Raw genomic sequence first — 23,672 nt, 5'->3', positions numbered from 1 at the left:
AATGACTCACATGAAACAACAAATAGCAACAAAAACAAAACAGTCACAAACACACGACACCAAACAATAAATAGAAATGAGTGAAAAGGATCAAAAACAACAAAAACAGCATAACATCAATGGGGGATTCATCAGATTGTGTTTCAGTGACTTTTTGAAAGAAAATCTGTTTTTGATCTGTCTGATGCTGGCAGGCAGCAGATTCAGGCAGAAGAACGCTTCTCATCATGCGATCTGTGTCTTGACGTGGTGCTTCTAGCTGACTTTATGTGTCATATACCCATGACAAAAACGAGCATATACAGGTTCTTCACAGAGGAAGTGTGGTGTCAGTTTACATGAATAACAGAAGACTGGAGTTTAATTTAGCCTCCAGATAATCGTTTGTTCATCTCACACATATTAGAGCAAACAGAGTTAACCTGGCTGCTCTGCTCTCTACAGTTTGAAGTTTTTTTTTTCTTCATGTTTGTTGGCAGCATTTGAAGCAGTATTTATTACACCTTCTGCTGCTAAAGGCCTCCAGAGGAAACTCAGTAAGTGGAACTTGAATGAAGATGAGATTTTTGTCAAACTGTTTCTGGCTCATGAATGAACCCTGAAACTCGACATGTCCTCCAAAGTTCTGAACACGCTCGTGAACAGTTGTAACCGGTCTGTCTATGATTTCTACATGTATATAAACACTTAATAGATGCTTTAAATCGCATTGTCATGAATTGTTTATGTTTGTAATCATGTATTCATTCATATATTGATTATAAAACAGTTGCAGATGCTTTATTGCTAGAATTGCTTATAAATACACCTAAAACGTCTTAATGTCTGCTTTTATGATAATAATAATTTTAATACCAACATTACAAATACCACAAATAATGGTTTTAATTATATTTAATTATAAATATTTCACAATACATGACATCTCACGTTAAATCAATGACTAAGCTATTACAGAAACACATAAACTGACTTTAAAATCCTGATGGGATTGTAATATAATATAATAATCAGAATACTGAACATATGAGAGCACAGATAACATCTGAGGAGGAGACAGCAGCCTGTCAGTCATCATTCCTGCTTCCTTTGTTCATTCCTGTCCTCAGTCAAACTCCCCACCACCCGCCTGTGGTGAACTGCTTATCTCCACCAGCAGATGGCGCTGTCCCCGGCCGTTCATGAATCATAGCTGCTGGTCGTGTAGAGGCGGAGTTTTTTTTTTTCGTCGTCGTGCAGGCAGAGGGCAGCAGGCAGAGTCCACCTCCATCCCGGCGCCGACACCATCATCCCACATCCATCCACCCCCCCGACGAGGACAAGCGCTCCCCGGAGTGAAGACGCAGGGGCAGGATCCATTTTCTTTGAGAGCTCGGTAGAGATCGCGTCAAAAGCGGCACGATGCTGGCCTGCACAGAGATGATAACCATGTGTCTCCAGTCCGCCAAGCACGAACACCTTAGAAAGCAGCAGGAGCTCGACCACAACCAAAATCAAGGCATCTCTCTGGTCCAGGACGTGAGTACACCTCTGCTTTTTACCATCACCGAGCGGCGTTATGGCTTCAAAATTCACCCTCCTGTCATTTCTTATTAATCGACCTTTTGTTAAGATTTTGGGTTGATTATAAGCGTGATGGTGTCCGTGTGTTTTGCTCACGTCCACCTCCTGGGGGGTCATGTTACAAAGCCACAGCATGGCTACAACACTGTCCTTCATTCTGCTGTTTATGAATGGTTCACACTGAGGGGATGCTCGCCTGCCTCCCATTCACATGTGCTCGACGTGCAGCAGCCCTGTTATGTAAGAAAGGTGAGTGCACGTCCATCAGCGCGTGAATAACAAAGGGGACGGTCATGTGACGTGCAAGTGTTTGCAGTCACTTCACCTGTTTAACCTGCAAACCATTCCACTGTGCTTGTTTTCATTTGCTTGGCTTTTACAGGTGACAATGGCAGTCATGATACATGAAACATGCACAGTGCCCACACAAAACATGATATGTTCTGCATGTTTAATGAGCAGCCTTCCCTTCACACAGCTCCAACCACAGCTGTGGATGATCTGAGCAGGATGCATCTTGCAGAGGTGACAGAGGGGTTGGACTTGCATGCACGGGATCTTCCTCTTTTTGCTTCAGCATGAAAGCAGTTATAGGTGAACCCTCCATATAAAAGACATGAATGCTAACCTATTCATGCTCTATGTCTGGAGCCCTCGTGGCTGCTTTGCCTCTGGTTTACTGAGGACACCAGATAATACAGGCAGCATCACTCCCCAGCCTCTGACTCCCTGACAGCTGGCTGTAAATACAGTTCTCCGGTTTCCTGGAGGCAGATTGCTGGCCAGCGAGGGGAGCATCAGACCGCAGCGAGTACGCATTTGGTTTAAATGCAGTTAACATCCATTTTCTCCATCCCAACACTGCATAACCTCCAAACTGGCATTTCTTCACTGAACCTATTACAGCGGCTAATGGCTGGTCATTTATTCCTTAATAGCCGCATGAATTAAGAGTGCGATCGCTGGAAGGCAACTTATACAACGCCCTGCACTGATTCTTCTTCTCTTGTTCCTCTGACTTCCTCGCAGCTACATCATGCTGCTGCTCACGCTCATATGTGCAGTGCTTAAGCCTCGTTTGTGCTTTTCTACCTCCACACAGTCTCATTACAGCTCACTTACACTTGAGGACGCTTTTTGTGGGTTTTTTTTATCTGCGTCTCTCTTACAAAAAAGGATGTTTGTCTATTTATATAATCGGATAAGATGAAGGACTCATTGTGTGGTTTAAAAGGCTCACAGTTGTGTGAAGGCTGTTTGCTTTTACATCCCTGAGGAGAGTTTCGCAGCTCTTTTTGAGATAATAATTTGCTTGAGAGGCTGATGGGAGGCTTTTTCATTCATAGCCTTGCTGTAGATGCTCAGAGAGTGTCGGTTACTAGTTTTATTGTGCTCAGCAGGACTCAGTGTGACATATTAACCGGCCCCGGGGACTGGCTGAGAAAGAAATTACAACCGAGCGGCATCCATGTAGCTAATGCTGCTTTTAGGAGATCTGCATTTGCTCTGTGGGATGACAACACAGACTCCACCAGCCTCCCACTTAAAAGCACAAAGGAGGAATAAAGGCCAGTAATCTCCAGTCTCTCCAGAGCTGATGTTTATTGCTCTCAATTTGTTTCCCAGATTTTATGGCGCAGCTCCCCGTTGGCTGCCTCTGACGTGTCTTGGACAGGATGCTTACATCAGCTTTTGCAGTTTCGGGGGATTTGAGAGTGATGGGCAGCCTCCAGGTTTCATCCAGAAGTCAGTCCAGACATGTTAAAGGATCACACCAGTTGTTCTGCACGGCTCAGTCCACTCACTGCAAATCCTCTGCACTTCAGATGACGACTAGCCTTTGTCTGTGTTTGGCTAATTTTGAATTTATCACAGATATTCTGATTGGTTTTGGATTGGATGTGGCCTTACTGCACATTGAAGAGTACAATCAGAAATGAATAACTGATTTAGTTGCTGGTGACAGACTATTTTGAAAGATTATCAGATTGACGTGTTTTGACTTCTCTTTTAGCTTTTACAGCTTTTAGGCCGTTTCGGGGCAAAAATGTGGTTTGTTAGTTGATAATATGCCCATAATACAGGTTTGCCCACACCACATGCTACTTGTAATGTTTTTAGTGTTTTATTTATTTGAGTGTTTTTGGTCTATTTGAGTTGTTTCTAGTTGTGATTTAAGTTACAGTTAGTTTTAGCTTTGAAGATTTGCTGTTAATATTTTCTAGTGTTAGATAGATTTATGTTGTCAAAAAAAATTACCTGCTTTTTCAAACAAATTAGGAATGAATGGGAACCAGTAGCTGCCTGGAATAGTGGGGGATGTTAAGTGTACGTGATTTGCAGACACACTGGTGAAGTCCTTTACGTGCGCTCTGAATTGGACCATGAAGACAGAATGTGTTCTGTGTCTCTGACATATTCAGCGCAGTCTTTCTGATTCTGTTACAAATGGTCAGAACCATTATTTCTTGTAATTGATTTGTGTGAGGCTCAGTAGAAGGGGGGGGGGTTGTTGAAGAATGGGATGTGAGCGGAGCGTGTCCAGGCCTTCACACTCCGATGTGTTCCAAAGGTGACAGCTGGATGCGATCGCACAGCTCCACTCTGACGATACAGTTAATCAAACAGCCACTCGGACTCTGCTGGTCCAAAAAAAAAAAACAGGTGCCACAGTTTTCTCACAAACAACACCTCACAGTTCGCAGACAGATCTGACTTCTCACAGGTTCGGTGTTACGGAGGGGGTGAGCCTGAAGACATTAATGGTGATTTTACAGCGTAAATTAATGAACACAAGGGTCTGCTGCTTGCAGGTTTTGCACAGAGAAAAATCTCAAAGCAGCGGGATTGTTCTCAATGCTGGAGAGGAAAAATACCATAAAAGCTATCATTCCAAAGCGCCTCGTGAGTGCATATAAAAGTCAGCGTTTCATTTCCTGAGATGTCTCAAGTCGCTTTTGTTATTGAAATGCAGAAATTACAGCTCCTCTTAAATGTTCTCCGGTGCACGAAGCAACGGCAATATGCCAAAAAACAGTTCTTATACAGACGGATTGCCTCACATTTGTGGAACAAATCTTTGCCTTTGTGTTGCATTTGTTGTCAGATTATAGAAATATATTGTTCCTGCACAAAGATACGGTTCCTCCTCCTAACTGCCCAAAATGTCAGACACTGCTGATGAATGTTTTCAATGTTTTTTCTGCCTGTACCCCAACCTAAAATCTCTAATCTTCTCCTCCTCTTGCAGATATTCCGCCGGGCAGACAAAAATGGTGAGTAAGCAAAATAAGCAGGTAATTAGATTACACGGCTGATTAAAACTCAATTAAAAATCTCTTTGAAGGAGTCGCTGCGCACAAAAATGAGATGCACCCCGTGACAAAAAAACTGGGATGGCTCTGTTCAGAGAGGGGCCCTGGTTTGACTCTGAGGGATTTATCTTTCTGTTTTAGTGCCTTCCTAGAGGGATCCAGGTACAAAGGATATAAATAGCCAAGTCCAGGTGCAGATGCATCTTTTTGGTTTCGTGATGTGATTGGATTTGACAGGGTGCAGCAGCTCACCATGCAGTGCTCATATCCAATGATACTGTATGTGCCCAGTGAGAACATGTACACACTGATTTGTACTGTAAGTAATCTTGCTATAAATGTGGCCTGTGCTGTTTTCCTCTGTAGCCGAAAATGTTACAGATTCACTGGAGACCTGCACCTAATGTCGATTTAATGTAGCCCCCCTGCAAACTTGTCACAGTCTCATTTGATTAATGTGATACAGTGTAACATTTAAATCCGCTCTTTACTTCAAAGGAAACCCTCCCTCCCTAAATGTCTCCTGGGAAAACAGAGCGTTCAGCTGTGCATGAAAAACAGTGCTGACAAACAGGAAAATGTTTTTGCTTAAATTTTTTATTCGTGCACAGCATCTCCAGTTAATGGAGCGCAAAATGCGAAAGGGGCAAGTGATTAATGCATGTAGAGTGTCTCCAAACTCTGAGCGGTTTTTCTCAGGAGGACGGTGAATGTGTAGCGTATGAGCAGGATTTGATGATGCAACACGTGAGCAGCGGCCGCCAGGGCGAGCTCGTGGCGCGATGTTTAAGATGCAAGAAAAAACTTGGTGACTTATCAAAGAGCCCATGAAAAAATGATTATTTCTTTGCGGCTGTTGTGAAGAACCTGCAGGAGATAAAACAAAAAGGGTGGGTGGATTTTTATTTCTTCAAGTTGTGTCTGGTCTCAGGTGATCTCTTTGTGAATTACTGGCTGAACACACAACAGGGGTGTGACATTTTAATAGAAATAGATGTTGACTCAGTCAGTAAAGGATTTACAGTACATTTTTGTGAAGCGTCACATTTGTTCCTTATGTTCTTTCACTCCACTCGCCGCCGCCCCCCCAGCACTCGCACAGAGCTTTTATTTTTCACTCTTTGTAGAAAGGAGGAAGATAAAAGGAGGGGAGAGAACTCTGTCTCATGTTTGTGGTAGTTATCTTCAGCTTGCAGCCGAGCTCCACTTTGGTGCTCGTCTTCACAAACTCACTGAGTCGTGCACCCGAGAGGAAAGCGCCTCCTACCAATCAGCACTGAGTGGGCTGCCGTGATGCTCCTCGAGCACGGCACATTCACCACATAACGAGGGCTGGCTACCAACCAGCTACGCTTCAGCCCTCCACGCTGTTGTAATGAAGAATTAAATTTTTAAAAGCACACAAAAAAACAACAACTATAGGGTTACAAGAATATAAAGTAGATGCTGGAAGCTTTTACTAAGAAGCCTTGTGCTCGGATTAGTTTTTGATGCATTTATGTCGCTGCAGACTGAGATCAGAGGTGTGCACGAGGATTCACAGTGTAACGAGATGATGAGGGTGATCGATGATGGTAGAATCCAGTAAACTAAACAAACTCCTTTTGAAGAGCGATGCGCTTTATTTAGTGTGATAAGTCACAGATTTACCTTCATCACAAGCAGACTTAAGTATCATCATCTGAGCTGAATTGTTAAGACAACCAGTGGGCTGAAAAATGACTCATCAAGGCCATTGATTGGTTTCACTCAAAGCCCTAGTTTTAGAGCATAGACAAATATGTTTTTTTTAACCATGTAATAATAATAATAATACATTTTATGTGTATAGCATCTTTCATACAGGAAATGCAGCTCAAAGTGCTTTACAACAAAGAGATCCCATGCACCAAGCGAGTGCTTCACATAGAAAAGACAGAATGGCTAAACAAACAGGCATAAAAAATTCATGCAAAACAAGATGGAGAATAAAGCCCACTGGATAATAAAAGCAAGATATAGAGTACGCATGAAAATGAAAATAAAGACAATGCATGACATGAAATGGAAAATGAAACCACAGAATAAGAGTAATAAAATATAGGTAAAAATAGATTACATCGGACGCATAAAGTCATTTCTGTATTGTTCTTGAAGTCAGATAGTGAACAGAGGAGCAATGTAGCTGGGTCCTAGTCCATTAAGGGCTTTGTATACAAGGAGGAGGACCATAAAGTCAATTCTGAATGTTACAGGAAGCCGGTGCAGAGCAGCTAAAGCTGGACTAATGTGCTCTCTCCTCTCGCTGGATAGATTTTATGAAGCGGTTTCCCTTCAAATGTGAGTTGCATGTTGTGGCTTTGCTTTTTCTCTCTCGATAATAAGCATCGCTGTGAGGCTTCTGCCTCTCGCACTTGTTCCCTTGCTGTTTTTTAGTTAGTGCTGTACTCAGTGCTGTAGCAGACGACAGCAGAATCCTCACAGGATGCAGTGATGTGCTGAAGTGCTGCAGCTGTGGATTGAAGTCAGTAGCATTAGCAGTATTTTGTGAGAAGCATATAATCAGCTACTAAGCACTATTTTAGCAACAAAATTATTTTTTTAATTAATCCAAGCAAAGTTTTTGAAATTTGAATTAATCTTTTAACTAAATATACTGCAACAATAATGAGAATAATTCCCTGAAATTCTGTTGACTTGGATCACCATGTATCTCTGTTAGTTGAGTTATTTATTGTCTGTGTCTACTCTTTCTATTCTTACCTCTCATATTCGCCTGAATTGCACTTTTGGGCTTCATGAATTATTGGCGCCTCTTCAGTGTTAGCACTTTTAGCTTTAGGATTCCCCCAAGAAAAAGCTTTCCTGGAAAGATATGAGCGTCAGTACAGGGGGAGATTTTGCAGTTGCAGTTTTATTCACTGTGAAGCGAGACAATTAAAGCGGGTCAGCTGCCTCACTTCTGGTGAGGTACTTATTTATCATCCATAAATCACCCAACACTTTAATTTCCCTGCAGATGGGGCATATTGACACTTGTTAGTCACGAAGCCTCTGGACTAGTTGTTGCAAAACCTCCGTAACCTATTTGCAAGTTGTTTTTAAAAGGGATATAAAACATCACGTTTAAGTTTCGGCCACAAGAGTCAGACTGTCTGTAGCCTGAAGCTCAGCCACTCCACCGCTGCAGCTCTGCTCTTTGAGAAGCAGCCAACACTTGCATATTACGCCATCTGAGCTGCTCTGTAACTTGTTTTCGGGTGTCTAATTGGGTGTGAATCTACACCAAAGCGTTTCTGATGGAGACGGCTGGAGAATGAGTCAGAGGTGCAACAGACTGTGTTTACTCCTCCATCATGTGGAAAGATTTTTACAGGGAAGTCTGAGGAAAGAATGATAATTCTGCCTTCTCTGATGGATTCATCTTCCAGCTGAGGTTTAGCATCACTAGACCACAACAAATATTCAGCAAACATGCAGGTTTCCATCTTTAGGGTATGATCCCTATGCAGTGATTAGCGTTAAATCAACAATGTGTCATTTTGCTAAAAGCCTTTGCTGCAAACACATGATGTCCAGAGTGCCCCGTGTAAGCTGGCAGGAAGTCAAAATAACTAACAGACGATATGATTTATTGTTGGCTCAGGCCTATCAGTCTGCGCTCTGTTTCCTGGCAGGGATCTCAGAGCCGGGTCTCCAAAGGTTTCAGCGCTTACAGAGCAAAGCTGGCGAGATGGAGGCGATATCTCATTATCTTCGTTTGAGTGCTGTTGAGCTCTGACTGCTCGAACTAGCCCTCAATCCCCGCTCCCAATTTCCTCAGGACCCTGCAGGCCCTGCAGCACGCAGCCCCAGGCGCTGCTGATCAGAGGCGGACCCCGTTTACCCTCTGTGCTGCCATTAACTACAGTCCTATAAGGTTCATGTGCAAATTGTGTTTATGTGTTTGAGGCGAAATTGTAATAGGGGAAATGATTTGCAGCGGAAATCAAAACAGTGGGTAAATTATTCTGCAGTAACAGTTTTCAGCTGTGAGGAAATAAAAGCATAAATTGGTTTTTCAAATGAATCACATCACTAACAAATAATAATTTGCTACACTACCACAATGGAGATGTGGGATAAGCGGAAATTACTACAAAGTTGAATTCCATTTCATGGGAAAGTCCTCTAAGTGTAGTTTTTTGCCTAAAGTTTTGTCCTTGACAGAGGTTTTACAGCTTAATAAAGACAGATTTTGGGCTCATGCCGATTGATGTTAAGCATTTTCATTAGCAGCAGCACCTCTGAGCTTATCACTGGAATTAATTTAGTGTTGTGAAACCAAAGTAGCCTCATTTCATTCTATTTAATAATGGACAAACCCTTCATTAAGGTGATAAAAACTCTCGGGCTTCAGCAAGGTTTTATGTTTTGTCTCCTGTCAGATGACGGGAAGCTGTCCTTGGAGGAGTTCCAGTCGTACTTCACTGATGGTATCCTCACTGACGAGCAGATGCGGGAGCTGTATTACTCCATCGACAGGCAGCAGACAGAGTAAGCTCATTTTCCTTCTGGATGTCCTCCAGCTCTGCCGCCATCTGGAGCCCCTCCTGCTCTCTTGCCGCCTGGCAGTGAGATGTCAACACCTCACTTCAATGAAGATGATGTCAATATTCCATAGAGAGCCTTAATTCTGGCATGAAAGCTCAAGAGTCTGCAGCACTCTGCACACTGATGAGCAACACTGTGAAATATGTCAACATTTGCCTGTGCTTACAATTAAACCGAGTCAAGCTCCTTGTGTGTGTACGCATACTTGGCCAATAAAGAACAATCACAGTGAAAAATGAACTCTCAGGTGTTACAAGTTATGCTATGACCTTAAATGTGCAGCTTCATTTGCGTACCATCAACTTCAAACAAATATCAATGCTTGAAAAAAAACGTGAGCGTATACTGCTATGCTAGTGGCTGACACTGTGCTTTGAGCTAAATGCTAACAGTAGCATGCTAACATGCTGATGTTAAGCTGCTATACATAATGTTTGCAGGTGTAATCTTCACCATCTTAGCCCACTGTGTTAGCATGATGACATTTGTTAATTAGCACCACACATAAAGAACAGGTGAGGCTGATGGTATGTCATTAGCTTTACAGGTAAAACAGTTTTACAGGTAACAGTTTTACAGGTACTTCGGTCCACCAAAGTGTCAGAAGTTCAAATTTTGACCTGATGATGATGCTGTCTGAAAAGTAAGAAAATCGCCAAAGTCATCAGGATTTATCTTCTGGGGACCATGAACATCTGTCTCAATTATTATTATTATGATTATTGTTATTGTTATAGCAGTCCATCCATCTTTTTAATTAACAAGTGTCTTTTTGTCTTGTTCCCATTGCCTCTCAGCAACCTGGACATAGACAAACTCTCAGGTAAATTATGTGTCATTCTTGCTTTATTTTACTGACTTTGCTAATATAAACACTCTTAAAAATTAAACATCACATAACATCAACTTTATGTATCACGAAAGCCCAATGTTTTATGGTCTTAGCTGCTGCTATTGGCTGAATCTGTCTGATGATGACCATAAATCAAACGGGAGCATGCCTCAGTCTCAGTGACTCAGCGATCAGTGGCCAGACTACTTTAATTCTAATTAATGTCATGAGCGTCATATTGATTTATGTCCCTCTTGTGGAAATATCCACTGATCAGTGTGCTGATCAGACACAAAGCTCATTGGAAGCGCTGAACAAATCTTCTTTCCCTCCAGAGTACTTCACTCCACATCTGGGAGAATACGTCAACGTCCTGTCCGCTCTGGAAAAGCTGAACGTGGCCATTCTGAAGGCCATGGATAAAACTAAAGAGGTGGGTCATGTTGGCTTTCACCTCTGCCATGTCTTAAATTTTGCACTGCTTTAAATGCAATACGACACCAGCACACTGTCGTCCGTTTCATCAGCTTTCAGAACATTTGTAAGCATCTTTCATGCCTCCAAGCGTTCAGACGAGTTTCTGTTTGTGCCTCAGCTGTCAGTCTGAAACCCTCTCAGAGGTCTTTGAGATCACTCTGCTGTGGCAGCGATACAGAAGAAAAGCAAACTGCCCAGCACGACTGCCTCTGCCTGCTGGACAGAGTCAGCTGGACAGCCAGTGAAGAGGATCGTGTAGAATCTGTTGGTTATTTTTCTTTTAATATATTAATTGCATAGTCTAGAAGATAGTTAAATTTCACAATTTTCCAGATCTTAATTTGAATTTTTCTATAAATATTGATCTTTGTATTACATGATTTATTTAACAGTCAAAACAAGACTAGAGTCTACAGTCATGCTTGCAGCTCTGTGAGGTCATACTTAAGCACAGTGGTGGGGTGCACTAAATGTCAGCAGGTAGTTTAGCAGGTTTGCCATGCTGGCCGTGATCATCATCTGAGCTTTGCTAATTAGCACAAAGCAAAGTTCAGCTGAGGCTGATGAGAATGTTTTAATAGTTTTGAACCTATTCAGTCATAAACCAGATCTTTGGACAAGTTGCAATTCTGGCCTGATGGTAGTGCTAGAGAAAACGTTTATGGATCACCAAAGTTAGCACAGTTCATCTTGAGGGGGTCATGAACGTCTGAACCAGATGTTGTGGCAATCAATTATACAGCTGTCAAGACACTTCACTCAAAACCACAGATGTGCACAGTTCTGTGCCTCTGACCTGCTGGTGTCACAAGAGGAAAAGTCCTCTTCTACATGTTGCACTGCCATGTTTATACAGTAGCCCAGACAAACCAAACCGAGGCATTCGTGGTTTCAGTGGCTTTGCTCTGGCAACATACTTCGTGTTACTTCTGCTGTTAACTGAGTATCTTTTCACATCACAGCACTGATCGCATTGCTTTGGCCATTTGAGATTGTATTGAGTATTTTTTTTGCTTTTCACTGAAAACAAGTATTCAGTATCATAACATGTTTTCACCAAGTTTGCATACCTTTACTTTCATCACATATGTTCTTTCCTAATTGCAAACTAAAGAAAAAAAAGGTTTGGGAGCTGCAATAGAGATCAATCCTGCTCAGTTCAAAAGAGCGAAACTTTTGCGCCGGTGTTTCTTTTACGTGTGTTCCCAGATAATGAGACACGGTATCTCATCAGAATCACCAGCCTTGACTCGTGAAACATTCTAATTAGAGCGTTGTGAGATCCTGTTATGAAACCTGGCTGAGCAGAGCAGCGTACTGTACATATTCCAGTGAGATGTAGACGGGATTAAAGTGTCTGCCCCAGACATGCGGGGCTGTAATCATGTTGGTTTAGGCACACACCGAAACCAGATCAGCATCAAAGAACTTCCACTAAGGCGTAATCAATAGCTCAGCTCACTCTTCATCGATCTGACCTAACCTTTCCACGTTAAGCCAGCTGGTGAATATTTATTTCTATTTGTCAAGGGAGAAAGACAGAAGCTTGGATCTGGAGGCAGACTTCTAATGAGATTGGTTCTCTTTTTGTGGTGTGCAGCGACTTGTTTTCACTGCAGCATAGGAAGTGGGTGCTACTGATGATATTAAGAGAGAACATAGGGCGACACTAGAGCGTAGATGACAGTAACTAAGGCTGACAAACCCCCCCAGCTGTCCTGCTGATCTGACGTCAGATGTCCTCCACGTAACTGCACCACAAACACTCGGCCGTTTTTCAGCTCTAATCTCCTGCTCTTTCAGTTTCTTTCCCTCTTTTTAAATCCGAGTCTATTACTCGCTCACACACACATGTCTCCTTCTCTCTGTTTTATCTACTTTCAGTGTACATCCATCTTCTCCGTCACTGTCTTCTTGTCTGGCTTTTTTTCCCCTCTTCCTCTTGTACTTTTCCCGTCTCTATATCGCCCGTGCCTTCCTACAGCTCATGCATTTTTCATGTTGCTATTAGTCAGTCAAAAAGCCTTTTCTGCCCTGAAGAGCAGATGCTTTTTTTAGCCATCCTGGTGATCCGATTTATTTATCAAATTGTTGTTGCTAAAGAAACTGATCCCATAGCTGTGCTCAGTTGTAACCAAGACTCCCATCTTACTTAAGGCAAAAATATGGGTAAGTGCTTTACATGAACTCCAGTTTATTGTGCTCTCATCATGGCTGGAAGAACCAGCAGCAAAGTGATGAAATCAGCAGACTGAAATGTGTTGTTGTGGTGCCCCGAGATAAAAAGAAAACATCCGCTGCGGTGTCGTCTGTCTGGAAGAGAAAGGAAAGAGAAGCTGAGGAAAGCGCCGAGGTTCATTACTCATGCAGGGCAGCGTGTCTGCTGCCGAAAAAGAGCAAGCTCTGTGGTCATTTTTCAAATGTCTCCCTGTCATTTTTTTCTTAACTCTATTTAGCTGCACTGCCGGGCGCTGGCGAGGGTGACGGCGCTCATTATCCACCAAAAAAAAAAACAAAAGAAAAAACAGCAGCTACTGCACTGAAAGTTCTCAGAGAGGACTCAGCACCAGGCTCCGTGCATTATCGTAATATCACTTTCCAGTTCATGGAATCGTCCATTATCACCTTTCTCGGCTTTGCATTCATCAGTTTAGGTTAATTTACGCAGCGACATGCTCACACCGTGCACATTTCTGTGTTTACTCCTCTTTTGTTTTTAACCGGTGGGATTAGTGCTATTTTCACTCAGTTCTTCTGTAGATGTAACTGCAATAAGATACCTGATAACTCCTTTTTAATGGCGTGAGGAGAGAGAACAAACCAGAAAAGACTCAAAATATCTTGGCCTTGAAAGGATGAATAAAAAGCTAATTTCATTCGTTTTCCCCACATAATGGCCGATTCTTTCCCTTCACTTTTACCCTCCCTCCTCCATTCAGGAGTACCAGGGCTCATCGGTGCTGGGTCAGTTTGTGACACGCTTCCTGCTGAGGGAGACCACCACCCAGCTGCAGTCCCTCCAGTCATCGCTGGACTGCGCTATGGAGGCTGTGCACGACCAGGGCTGCACGGGGAGGAGGGTAGTGAAGAAGCCTGAGGACCTGCCCATGCAGAGGGTGGCCAAACGCCCCGGCAGACGTATCCAGAAGAACATGTGTCTCTCTCCTACTGACCCCTACTCTGGCATGCTCACCACAGGTATGTTTCAGGAAGATTAAGATAGTGGAGAATCTGATCAGGGCAAACGGGGGAATATTGCAAGCGACTGGGATCAGGAGGACACTCACAGTAGCTCATCCAAAACAAAACACGCATCACTTTGACGCACTGTCATTGATCGACGTCCTGTGTTGTGTTGTGCTGATGTTGTGTGTCTGGGGTCAGGGGTCAGCGTGGAGCCAGACAACCACTGGGGCTCCCAGATCAACCAGCTGGAGCAGCTCATAGACAAACTGGAGTGTGAGGTTTGTATGAAATCCCTTTTTGTGCTTCCAGTCTTCATGCTAAGCCAAGCTAACCGTCTGCTCGCTCTAGGCTCCTATTTTTGAGAGTGGTGTCATCTACCGCTCAGCAAGAGAGCTAATATTTTCCAAAATGGTGATCTGTCCCCGTAAACAAGTTCGTCCTCCAGAGAGTGGGCACCAGAGGACCACATCAGCCCGACTCTGCCGCGGCCAACACAAGCATGTTTCAGTTTCATTTGTTAGAAAGACTAACGCTTGCTGCCGAAGGGTTTGATGCAACGCCGTGGAAGAATTGCTCTTTGTGAGGCTCACGTCTAACTACTGAGGCTCAGCTGTTGCAGACAGAAATGTCAAGCAGACTGTGTGAGCCCCGCTGCGTGTTTGCAGATATGTACAGAGTCTGCCCCGCGGTGCGAGATCCAACATGCTGTCAGAGAGGGCGATTTGCACAAAGTCCATGTGGGCGTGGAGGCTGAACGACACACACGCTGAATGTCAGGCGGAAGGCAGCATCCTGTACACATGTGCTGTGCTTCACTCAGACTGGACTTTCAGCGTTTGATTGAAGACTCGTGCTGTAGATTCAGATTGTTTTTTCGTTGGTGCTTCTGAAAAATTTACAAAAAGCCACCGACATTTTTTTTTTTTTTTCAGTTATTATAATTATATATGAGGCATTTTCCAAGATTAGATTTCATTGCTGTAGGATAATAAGCCAGCCTGCTAATACACTAGTAATTACATTTTCTTATCTTGGCCATGCAGACAAGAACATAGTAGAACAACCGTTCTCAGGGCTGCAGTGCGGCTGTTGGGGGGTGAACATGAATACGGCCATCTCTTCCTTGTGAAGGCCAACGTTCTGTAATTTTTCGGGATTTGGTCGAGCCTGTTCTGCCGCTAATTCTTCTTCTTTTCATAGCTGACTGAAATATTTATGCCCCCATTTTCAGAGTCCGCAGCTTGAACCTCTCAAAGAGGACACATTGGCAGGGACGTATAAATCGGTGAGTCCAGCGTGTGTTTATTATAGTATGCCAGGTTGTGTCAGAGGATATCTTTTCACAGAACTGAAATATACATTGATATTCTGCTTATTTTTGAGGTGTTCCATGTGTGTTTTTTTAATGTATTTCATTTCCGTTTTATATTTTTGAATAGCTGGAAACAACTTAAGCAGCAAAAATCGTAAATGAGCCTAATTTGTTGATGTCATTTGAAGATGTGATAACGGCTCTGGTCTGGTGTCTCTCCTCCCTCTCTAGAACATCCTTCTGGTCCAGAGACAGATGTCTGTGAAGGAGAGGGATGTGGACCAATTTCAGCAAGCTCTTAAAATCTACACAGATGCCACCTGCAGCCAGCTAAACAACCTGCAGTATGTCCCTTTGTCTGCCTCGGTGCCTTGGTTTGCCTCAGGGTCGCTGTGATTTCATGCAGCCGTTTCAAATTGCTTCAATTTTCCCAAACACGTCATATAACCCCTACTGCCCTCTCTCTCCCTCTCTCTCTCTCCCTCTCTCTAACCCTTTTAGTGTTTCAGTCCAGAACCTGCCAGACAGATCCTGCTTCATCATGTACGAGTTTTGGCAGGACCGCCTCTCCTGGATGAGGTAAGATCAGAAGGGCGTCACGGCACGTTAGGCCAGAAGACACGTTCTGAGAATTTCAATTTCAATTTGCTGCACCGAATTTTGCCCAGCACGCGAGCTGCTCACAGGGTTTCTTTGAAGCGCTATTGCATTGCCGAGAGGCAAATGGCAGTCACATCCTTTTCATCCCTCTTTCCTCTCAGCTACCTGCAGTCGTCCATCAGTAAGACCTTCCAGCGCTGCATTATCGACTCACTGGAAGAGCCGGAGATGGTGTCCACTATGCTCCTTCCAGGTAGAAACCAGACACTTAAATGTTCGTCTCAGCTTTTTCAAACACAAAATCTCACAAATCCAGTTTGATTGATAGTTTTATGAATTAGTGATAAAAACAAAAAGTAGCATGGCCTTGCAGAAAAATATTATTGCATGTGTCAAGATAGAAATAATTATAGTTTAAATGAGTGTAGTTGAAGTCTTTCTGAAAGAATTCAGCTGCTTTACAGCTACCCAGTAATATTAAAGCTGCTATAATTCATGTTTTTAAAATAAGAAAAGCTCAAATGATGATGTGTATATGGAAGGAGTCACTCAAAATGACGGACCCACAGATCATTATCGCCTGACTCTGCAGTTCCCCTCAGCTCTAAGACCTTGGAGGTTTTAGCGTCTCTCAGCTCATTGTTTCGGTTTCCTGCGCCTCCCTCATTGAGGTGATATCCAGACACAGCAGGAGCTAAAAAGCTCTGATAAACCCTCTGTGTGCTACCTGCCCAGTGCTGAATGACATACAGAGTTTGTGACTAGCGGGTGACTAAAGAACCAGATATTTTGGAGCTAAAAGCAGAGTGAATATTGAACTTTTTGCCCAGAAACACGACTACAAATGAATGCTAATGTTGCTCTGTATCTGCCGGATATGGAAACAAGTTTGCCATATGAACTTAAAAGGTGACGGTACTGTTTGTCAGGCTTGTGTTTACATCTTGTTTCAGCTGCTCCTGAGTGGCCAAAAAAATCAGGCTCAGCGTGTGAGATGCAGTTTACTGTGTTAGATAATGAATTATAATCTTAGACCATTTTGTTTTTAAGTAAAAAACAGAAATATGTGTTTATATTTACTGCTATTTTTGCTCGTTTGCTTTGTTTCAAGCAAAGAGCATAAAAACACTGATGCTTCATTATTGTTTCATTTAACAGCTTCTTGGTGGATTATGAACAACAACTGACAGAGCAAAGCTGCTGCTATTCAACACAATAAAAGCAGGAAGAAGAGGCGATTGTATAATCGTTTTATCTCTTTCGTTCTTTGATATCCACTTTTTCCTCACGGCATGGCCAGGATTGTTTTTGCAAAGCTTTGCTCCGAGGCTACAGTAAAGAAGACCGCTTGGATAAATCAGCCAGTGAAACAAATGAAAACCTTGGAGAGAAAGAATTTGGGCAATGCAATATTTTAGTGTGTGGTCAGGATCTTTGCCAATTCATTTAACAGTACTGGCACATTTCTTGCTTCTGATTTAATGAAAAAAAAAAAAAAAGATCTGCATGGTTTCTTATTTCTCAGTGCTAGTTTATTTCAATCAAAACTACATCTTAGAATAGATATAATGTCAGTGGTGCCACAAAGATAGAAACACATGAATGACAACTGATCTGTCCATCTGTCACTATCCATCAGCCACTCTTCAGCGGAGACAGAAACAGATGTAGTCGTAGGGTTAAACTGCATTTCCCCTTGTTCTCTCTGTAGTATTGTGCATTTTTGTCTCCTTCAAAGCTTTGCTGCCAAGCGTCTTTTTGTTGATGGGCTAGACAGCCAGTAGATAGAACAATTATGGTCCACATCTAAACTTTTATCATCCGTGTGTCACTCCTGCACTTTAGAAAAACACGAAACATGGACCTAATTGTGAAGAATGGATATTTATTGTAGACTTGTTGATAACATAGAATTAAGTGGTGTTATAACGCGCCACGTTGTTCGAACTGCGCTGATGTGCAGTGAAATATTAGCGGACGACGACAACTAACCAAATAATTCTGCAGTTCGCCTGTACTGTTGCTCTAGAAATAAAACTCGAAAGCCATTATTTTACATGTGCGCTGTGTAATCAGAAGAGTTTGACGGTACAACACACTCAAATAGAAGTTTATATTTTGAGTACAGAAATTTAGCGTAAACCGTTCAGTGAAATGTAATTCGAAAGAAAGTCTATTAAGATTGTGTACAGTGATTAATGACAGCTATAAGATGTAGGTGAGTGTTGTAGAACATTGGTAAATGTACAGTATGATAGTATTTGAGCTCTGAGGAGGAATGAATGTGTTTCTTTGAAGTGTTCATGTATCCTTTCTTTTATGAAGAATATACAGTTGTTATGTGGATGCTATGTTTGTTTTCTGGCATGAAATAAAGTTCATGACTCGTTGATGACATGAAATGATGCAATAATTGTCCCCCTGAATTGAATTGTTGTCCAATATAAGAATAAGAGATTTCTAAGTAGATTAATGGTCCACAGTCGCCAAATTTTAATGCGAATATATGGATGATCAGTGTGAGTAAATAATGGGTTTTAGCCTGGATTTCATCTTTAAATTGTATTAAAATCCAATGTGCATGTACAGCAGCAGTCAAAGAAGCTGAAAAAAGGAGGAATTACCTTCCTTCTCCTTGGCTGAATAAGACTGACGGACTGAAATGCTTTTGTAAATATGCGCTTGTGCTATCAGCGGCTGGCACCTTTGAGAAATGGCCTAAAAACAATGGAACAATGTCAAGCCCACCTTGTGTTGAATCTGGGTCTTTTGGCTGGTGTTCACTCTTCAGAGCCAGTTCGCTCGTTTAGCTGATTCCTTCTCCTGAAACACAGCCTGAAACATCTCTAACTCACAAAGTTTGAGCCCAGAGTTTCCCCCCGCAGCAGCTGACAGCTCACATTCACTCCGTAGCGTCTTAATAATACATACATATCAGGTTATATTTGACTTCCCAGCATCTTTATTCCAGAGAACTCTAAAATAAGCAGTTTAAGCTGTGGGAGTTCTGTACTTTGTGCCTCTAATCTATACACAACATAACTCATATGAGGATTTCCTTAAGCACCAACACTGTCTTGTAGTGTGCTTACATTTATTTACCAAAAGTGGATATTCAGACATTGAAAATAGGCCAGTGTGATGTGTTCCCTCACATTATAGCACTTAAAAGTAATACTAAGTGCTTCATATGTGAATTCTATTAATATATCTCACTAATGAAACCTAAGTCGTGTAAAAGCAGAAAATGGAAAGGTTTCTCTATGGGGGAAACTGTAGGAAGTGAAGATGGTGGACACAGGAGGCCTTTTACAGCTGCAGCCTCTCATGGAGAGAAATTCTTGTGCCGCTTCACATCTCACATCCTAATCCTTCCCTGCTGCTATTTCCTCCTTTGTGACAGCGGGCCTTCTGCAGGGATGTCGGGGCTATGGGCTAAAAAACATTATATATGGTCCATGCGTATGTAGAAGCAGCAAGTCTCAAAGGCTGTATCTTTACAATCCTCTTAGGAACAAGTGCAATACATGGACACTACATTATATATTTTTGTGCAATTTCCCAGTGCACTAATGACTGCAAGGTGGACGTAAGAGAGGACGAGTCAGTCAATATAATGAATTGCCTGTAAATGGATGCCATATCTGGCAGCCATTAGCAGACAAGGCATCTCTGTCCATGAAATCAATGCACTTAAGTGTGCTTGTGTTTTTGCTTGTGTATAATTACGAATAAGTGCTTAAAATAGTTGGAGACAGGGTGAGGGGGAATGAGTAAGTCTCGAGAGCAAAAGAGTAAAGAACAAAGAATGAGGAAAGGAAGGGAGAGAAGAGGAAATGGTGTGTGAAGAGACGATGAGGAAAGAGGAAGATCAGGGTCAACTGCCAGGGCACACTGACGCCGAAGGGAAGCACACTCGAGCAGAAAGCCTCAGCTCTGATTCCCCCGCGTGCAACACTTACACACACACACACACACACACACAGCTAAGCTATAAGGTAGCAGGAGGATGGAGGAGGAGGAGGAAGTGGGAGCAGAGGATTCAGAGAATGCAGCAACGGGCACAGTTACATGTCTCTTTGCATTTTCCGAACCAGCTTAGTGACAGCTGATCAAGGAGGGATTACTGACGTCCCGAGGCACAAAATATATTTCTGGAATTAGAAGGCGTTTGATCTGTCTTATCAGATGGGCTCCACTGCCTACTTTCATTGGCCACACATTCACTGCCGCATCGGCGGCAGATGACACAAACATACTGTAAGTGGAGGAGTGCATCAGCTCACAGGCGGAGGAGCTGCGGCGCTTTTCTTTCCATGTTCATGCTGAATAAAACAGAAGTGATGACATTCAGCATTTTGTTCCTGGAGACAAGGAGTGAGGGATGATGTGGTTTCTGTGCAGAGATGAACATTTTAGAAAGTCACAGCATTAAGCATTTCAATTTACCCACTGTTTCAGGTCTGACTGTGCTGTATTAGTTTTTGTTACCATAAAGACTAAACCTGCTTGACAAACTTCAGACAAAAACATGAACAAAGAGGTAAAAATACAGCATAAAGAGATACAGAAAAAATGTAGGAAAGAGCAGGAGGCAGGTAAAATAAACCCAATTTGCAACATGGCCATCTTGTATAGGCAGAGTGGGCTGATCAGGGGAGATGCAGGAGGGTCTGCTGGAGGAGGCCAGATGAAAAGAAATATGAAATGGAAAGGAAGGCTGGTGATGGGAGCAGAGGGGAGGGCGCTCTTTGAAGAGTGGAGAGATGGTAAATTAGTGCCGTGAAATACAGAACAAAAAAAGTGGGCGAGAGGGGAGGGAAATAAAGGAGTACAGAAAATGAGGAGATGGAAACTTGTGGAATGAAGTGATGCAGGAGAGTGTGGGGCAAGATGAGAGCGCATGTGACCAAAAAATGTGCATACAAATTTAACATCTGTAGAAGTGCAGAGAATAATGAGATTCATTAAAAAGGATGCAAATGCTGTGCGGAAAACCTGCAGTACTAACAAAGCATCAACAATATATGGCCAAATGTATGTGGACACCCTTGTCCATATACTTGTGTACATTTCTGGGGTCGTTTTTGATGGTTTTGGCTATAGACTCATTATTTTCAAGTATGAGAAATATCACTCCTGCAGATTCTAATGATATTTTATACAGTGGTGTACTTTCAACATTGAGATTCAGAATGACACTGTCCTTGTGCACAAAGTCAGGTCCATGTAGGAATGATGCCAATGTATTCAGTCATAAAAATAATTGCCATTTATATATATTTTTTCTGTTTGTTGTTGAAGAACTTCATACGGCCTTGACCTCAACGTCACCCAGCACCTTGTGGATGAACTGGAACACTTAGTGTGTGCCAACATCAGTACCTGAATTCACTGAACTGAGTCAAATCCCTGCAGTCAGGTTCCAATTACTGTGGAAAGCCTTCACCGAGGAGTGAAAATAAGGTCACATATGGGTGCATAATTTGTGTCTCCACAGATTTTTACCATGTGGTCTACACATAAATACCTTAATTATAAGCTGTGTTGACAGAAAAGTAAAATTATGGGTTAATGCATTAGATTTAATAATTTTAAGACCCAAGAGCTCCAACGTTCTGCCTCACTTCAGGTCTTTGAGAACTGAGACTCAGTGATAAAGCATTCATCAGGAAGTTATCACTGTCTCCTCATATACAAACAGATAACAGCAATGAAAAGAGATACCCAGAGTGGAAGAGCGTAGGACGGAAGAGTGGAGGCAGACGGATCAGAAAACAAGAAAAGCAGAAAACTGGGTGGAGAGAATGGAGTGAGAGAGAAATTCACTCGTACAAAAAAAAAACAGATGAAGAAAAGATGATAGGATTAAATGGAGAAAACACAGGAGACTGAAGCAGTCTGTGAAATAAGATTACAGATATGAGAAGACTCTAAGTAAGAAGAAAGCTGGAGGGGGAAAAAAAAGAAGAGCGATGAAAATGGAAAGGCCAAAAATAAATAAAAGCAGACCATAAAAAAAATGGGGAACAACATGTATGAGAGTAGAAAGTCAGGCGCATACAGAGACAGGTAAAAAAAAACGTGAAATAGGAGGATGATAGTAGATGTTATACAGTATGTTATTAGACATACATAGACAACATTTATGTCAATGAATCATGTTCTAGTGGCCTATAGCTTTGTTTTTGCTGATCTTCAAGAACTGATGGCTCATCCCAGCCGAGACCAGTTCTGACGGTCTTGTTTAAACAGGGATGTCGCCCCCTGCTCCGTATCCGCCAGATATTTGTCGTAACTTCCTGTTCTTCTGGAACTGCACTCCAGGAACTGCAACCGTCTCACCTGTAAGTGCAACTTTAGTCCATCACTAAAAATTGGCCTTCTCCCTCCACTGCATTTATCTCACACCTGTAGTTAGAAGAGATGTTGCAGACGAAGTCGCTCATGATATAAGCTTTTAAAATGCTGCTGTTGAGTGGCAACAAATGGTCAAATTTTTACAACCTACTAAAAACAGTGCTATTTTAGCTCTGTTATCATGTACTTTTACATTATGTAAAGAGCACATAACCCTTCATTTGATCAAAAGGCATAAAAATAACCCATGTTAGAGATAAAAGATGGCAATATTGTGATAAAATGTTGATTTTAGACTCACTGCTGCAGCATTCTGACATATAAATGATATAATCAGGCTGAACTCCAGCAGAACCTGGGACAACATTTAATACTGATGTCTCACTATTATGTGAGTTAACACTCTTCTCTTCTCCACGATGAGTCCTGCAACATTTCAAGCTCGAATGCAGAAGATCCCGGCAGGTCAATCCTGCAGGACGCTGACTGTGACGGTGCTGTCTGACAAAACTCCTCACTGCTCACAGTCTGTGTGGGCTGCAGCACAGCCTGTCTGTCCGTCATCGTCTGTCATCACTGTCGGCGCAAGCGGTAATTAATGTGCCATCATATTGGTGCAACATACTGGGTATAATTTTCATATCAGTCCAATCACACAAGCAAGATGTTGTAAGCAATCGTTGCCACAAAAGCCTTAATGACTTCACTTTTATTATTGTGTCACCTCACAGCAGTAGTTATGATGGATAAAGAAAGGCTTCTCTTTGGGTTATGACGCATATCATTAACAAAAGAAATGTGTTGTTATTGAAAATAGTACCCAGCAGTCTTCACAAAGTGCAAGTTACAAAGAACATTTACTTATTGGTGCAAATTTTACATAAAAAATATATGATCAGATTCTAGAATGTGATGCTTTGTTATAGACTGAACTGCCCAGAAGTATAAAGCAGTTAATTGACTCTTCTTGATCCAACTGCAGCATTAAGATGCAGCTGGCATATTGATACATCAGTAATAATTATTAGTATTAAGCATACTAAGTCATATATGACTGTCACGGCTTGTGCAATCAGGAAAACAGAGCAAAGACCCAAATGCAGACTTCTGAGGAAGAGTTGGTGCAGTTCAATGATTTTACTGTGACAATCAAAAAATGTCAAAGACTTCCAGTATAGGTTAAGGGTCATAACCAGACGGCAGCAGTCCAACACAGGCGAATAAATCCAGAAAGAGCAGGCAAGGATCTACAATCCAATTTACTAACAGACAAACAGAAGTCAGGTAAGCAAAAGCGGTTTCAGGACAGGGTAACAGATACACAGAAAGGAAAAACCCTGAGGCACATGCATAGTGATGTTACAATCTGCAAGGAGCAGAGGAGCTGGACCAGTGCTTACAGTCCAGGTGACAAGTTGGGAAAGGCTGTGTGGTCATGGTGAAAGGAGAGAAAGTC

General features: G+C 42.3%; 1 protein-coding gene across 1 annotated transcript; it reads left to right on the top strand.

Moving 5' to 3' along the window:
• Positions 1–1,401: 1,401 nt before the first annotated feature.
• On the top strand, positions 1,402–18,191 carry LOC121612983 (N-terminal EF-hand calcium-binding protein 1-like). Its single transcript, XM_041946197.1, has 12 exons — positions 1,402–1,518; positions 4,814–4,838; positions 9,284–9,392; positions 10,247–10,272; positions 10,617–10,714; positions 13,698–13,956; positions 14,143–14,222; positions 15,176–15,229; positions 15,488–15,600; positions 15,758–15,835; positions 16,018–16,109; positions 17,015–18,191. The coding sequence occupies exons 1-12, from the start codon at positions 1,402–1,404 to the stop codon at positions 17,041–17,043; spliced, it is 1,080 nt and encodes a 359-aa protein (XP_041802131.1). The 3' UTR covers positions 17,044–18,191.
• The last annotated feature ends 5,481 nt before the right edge of the window (positions 18,192–23,672 follow it).

Source organism: Chelmon rostratus, chromosome 10 (genome assembly GCF_017976325.1).
Source record: "Chelmon rostratus isolate fCheRos1 chromosome 10, fCheRos1.pri, whole genome shotgun sequence".
NCBI classification, from domain to species: Eukaryota; Metazoa; Chordata; class Actinopteri; order Chaetodontiformes; family Chaetodontidae; genus Chelmon; species Chelmon rostratus.
Note: the sequence above shows the minus strand (reverse complement) of the source record. Positions and strands in the feature narration are given on the sequence as shown.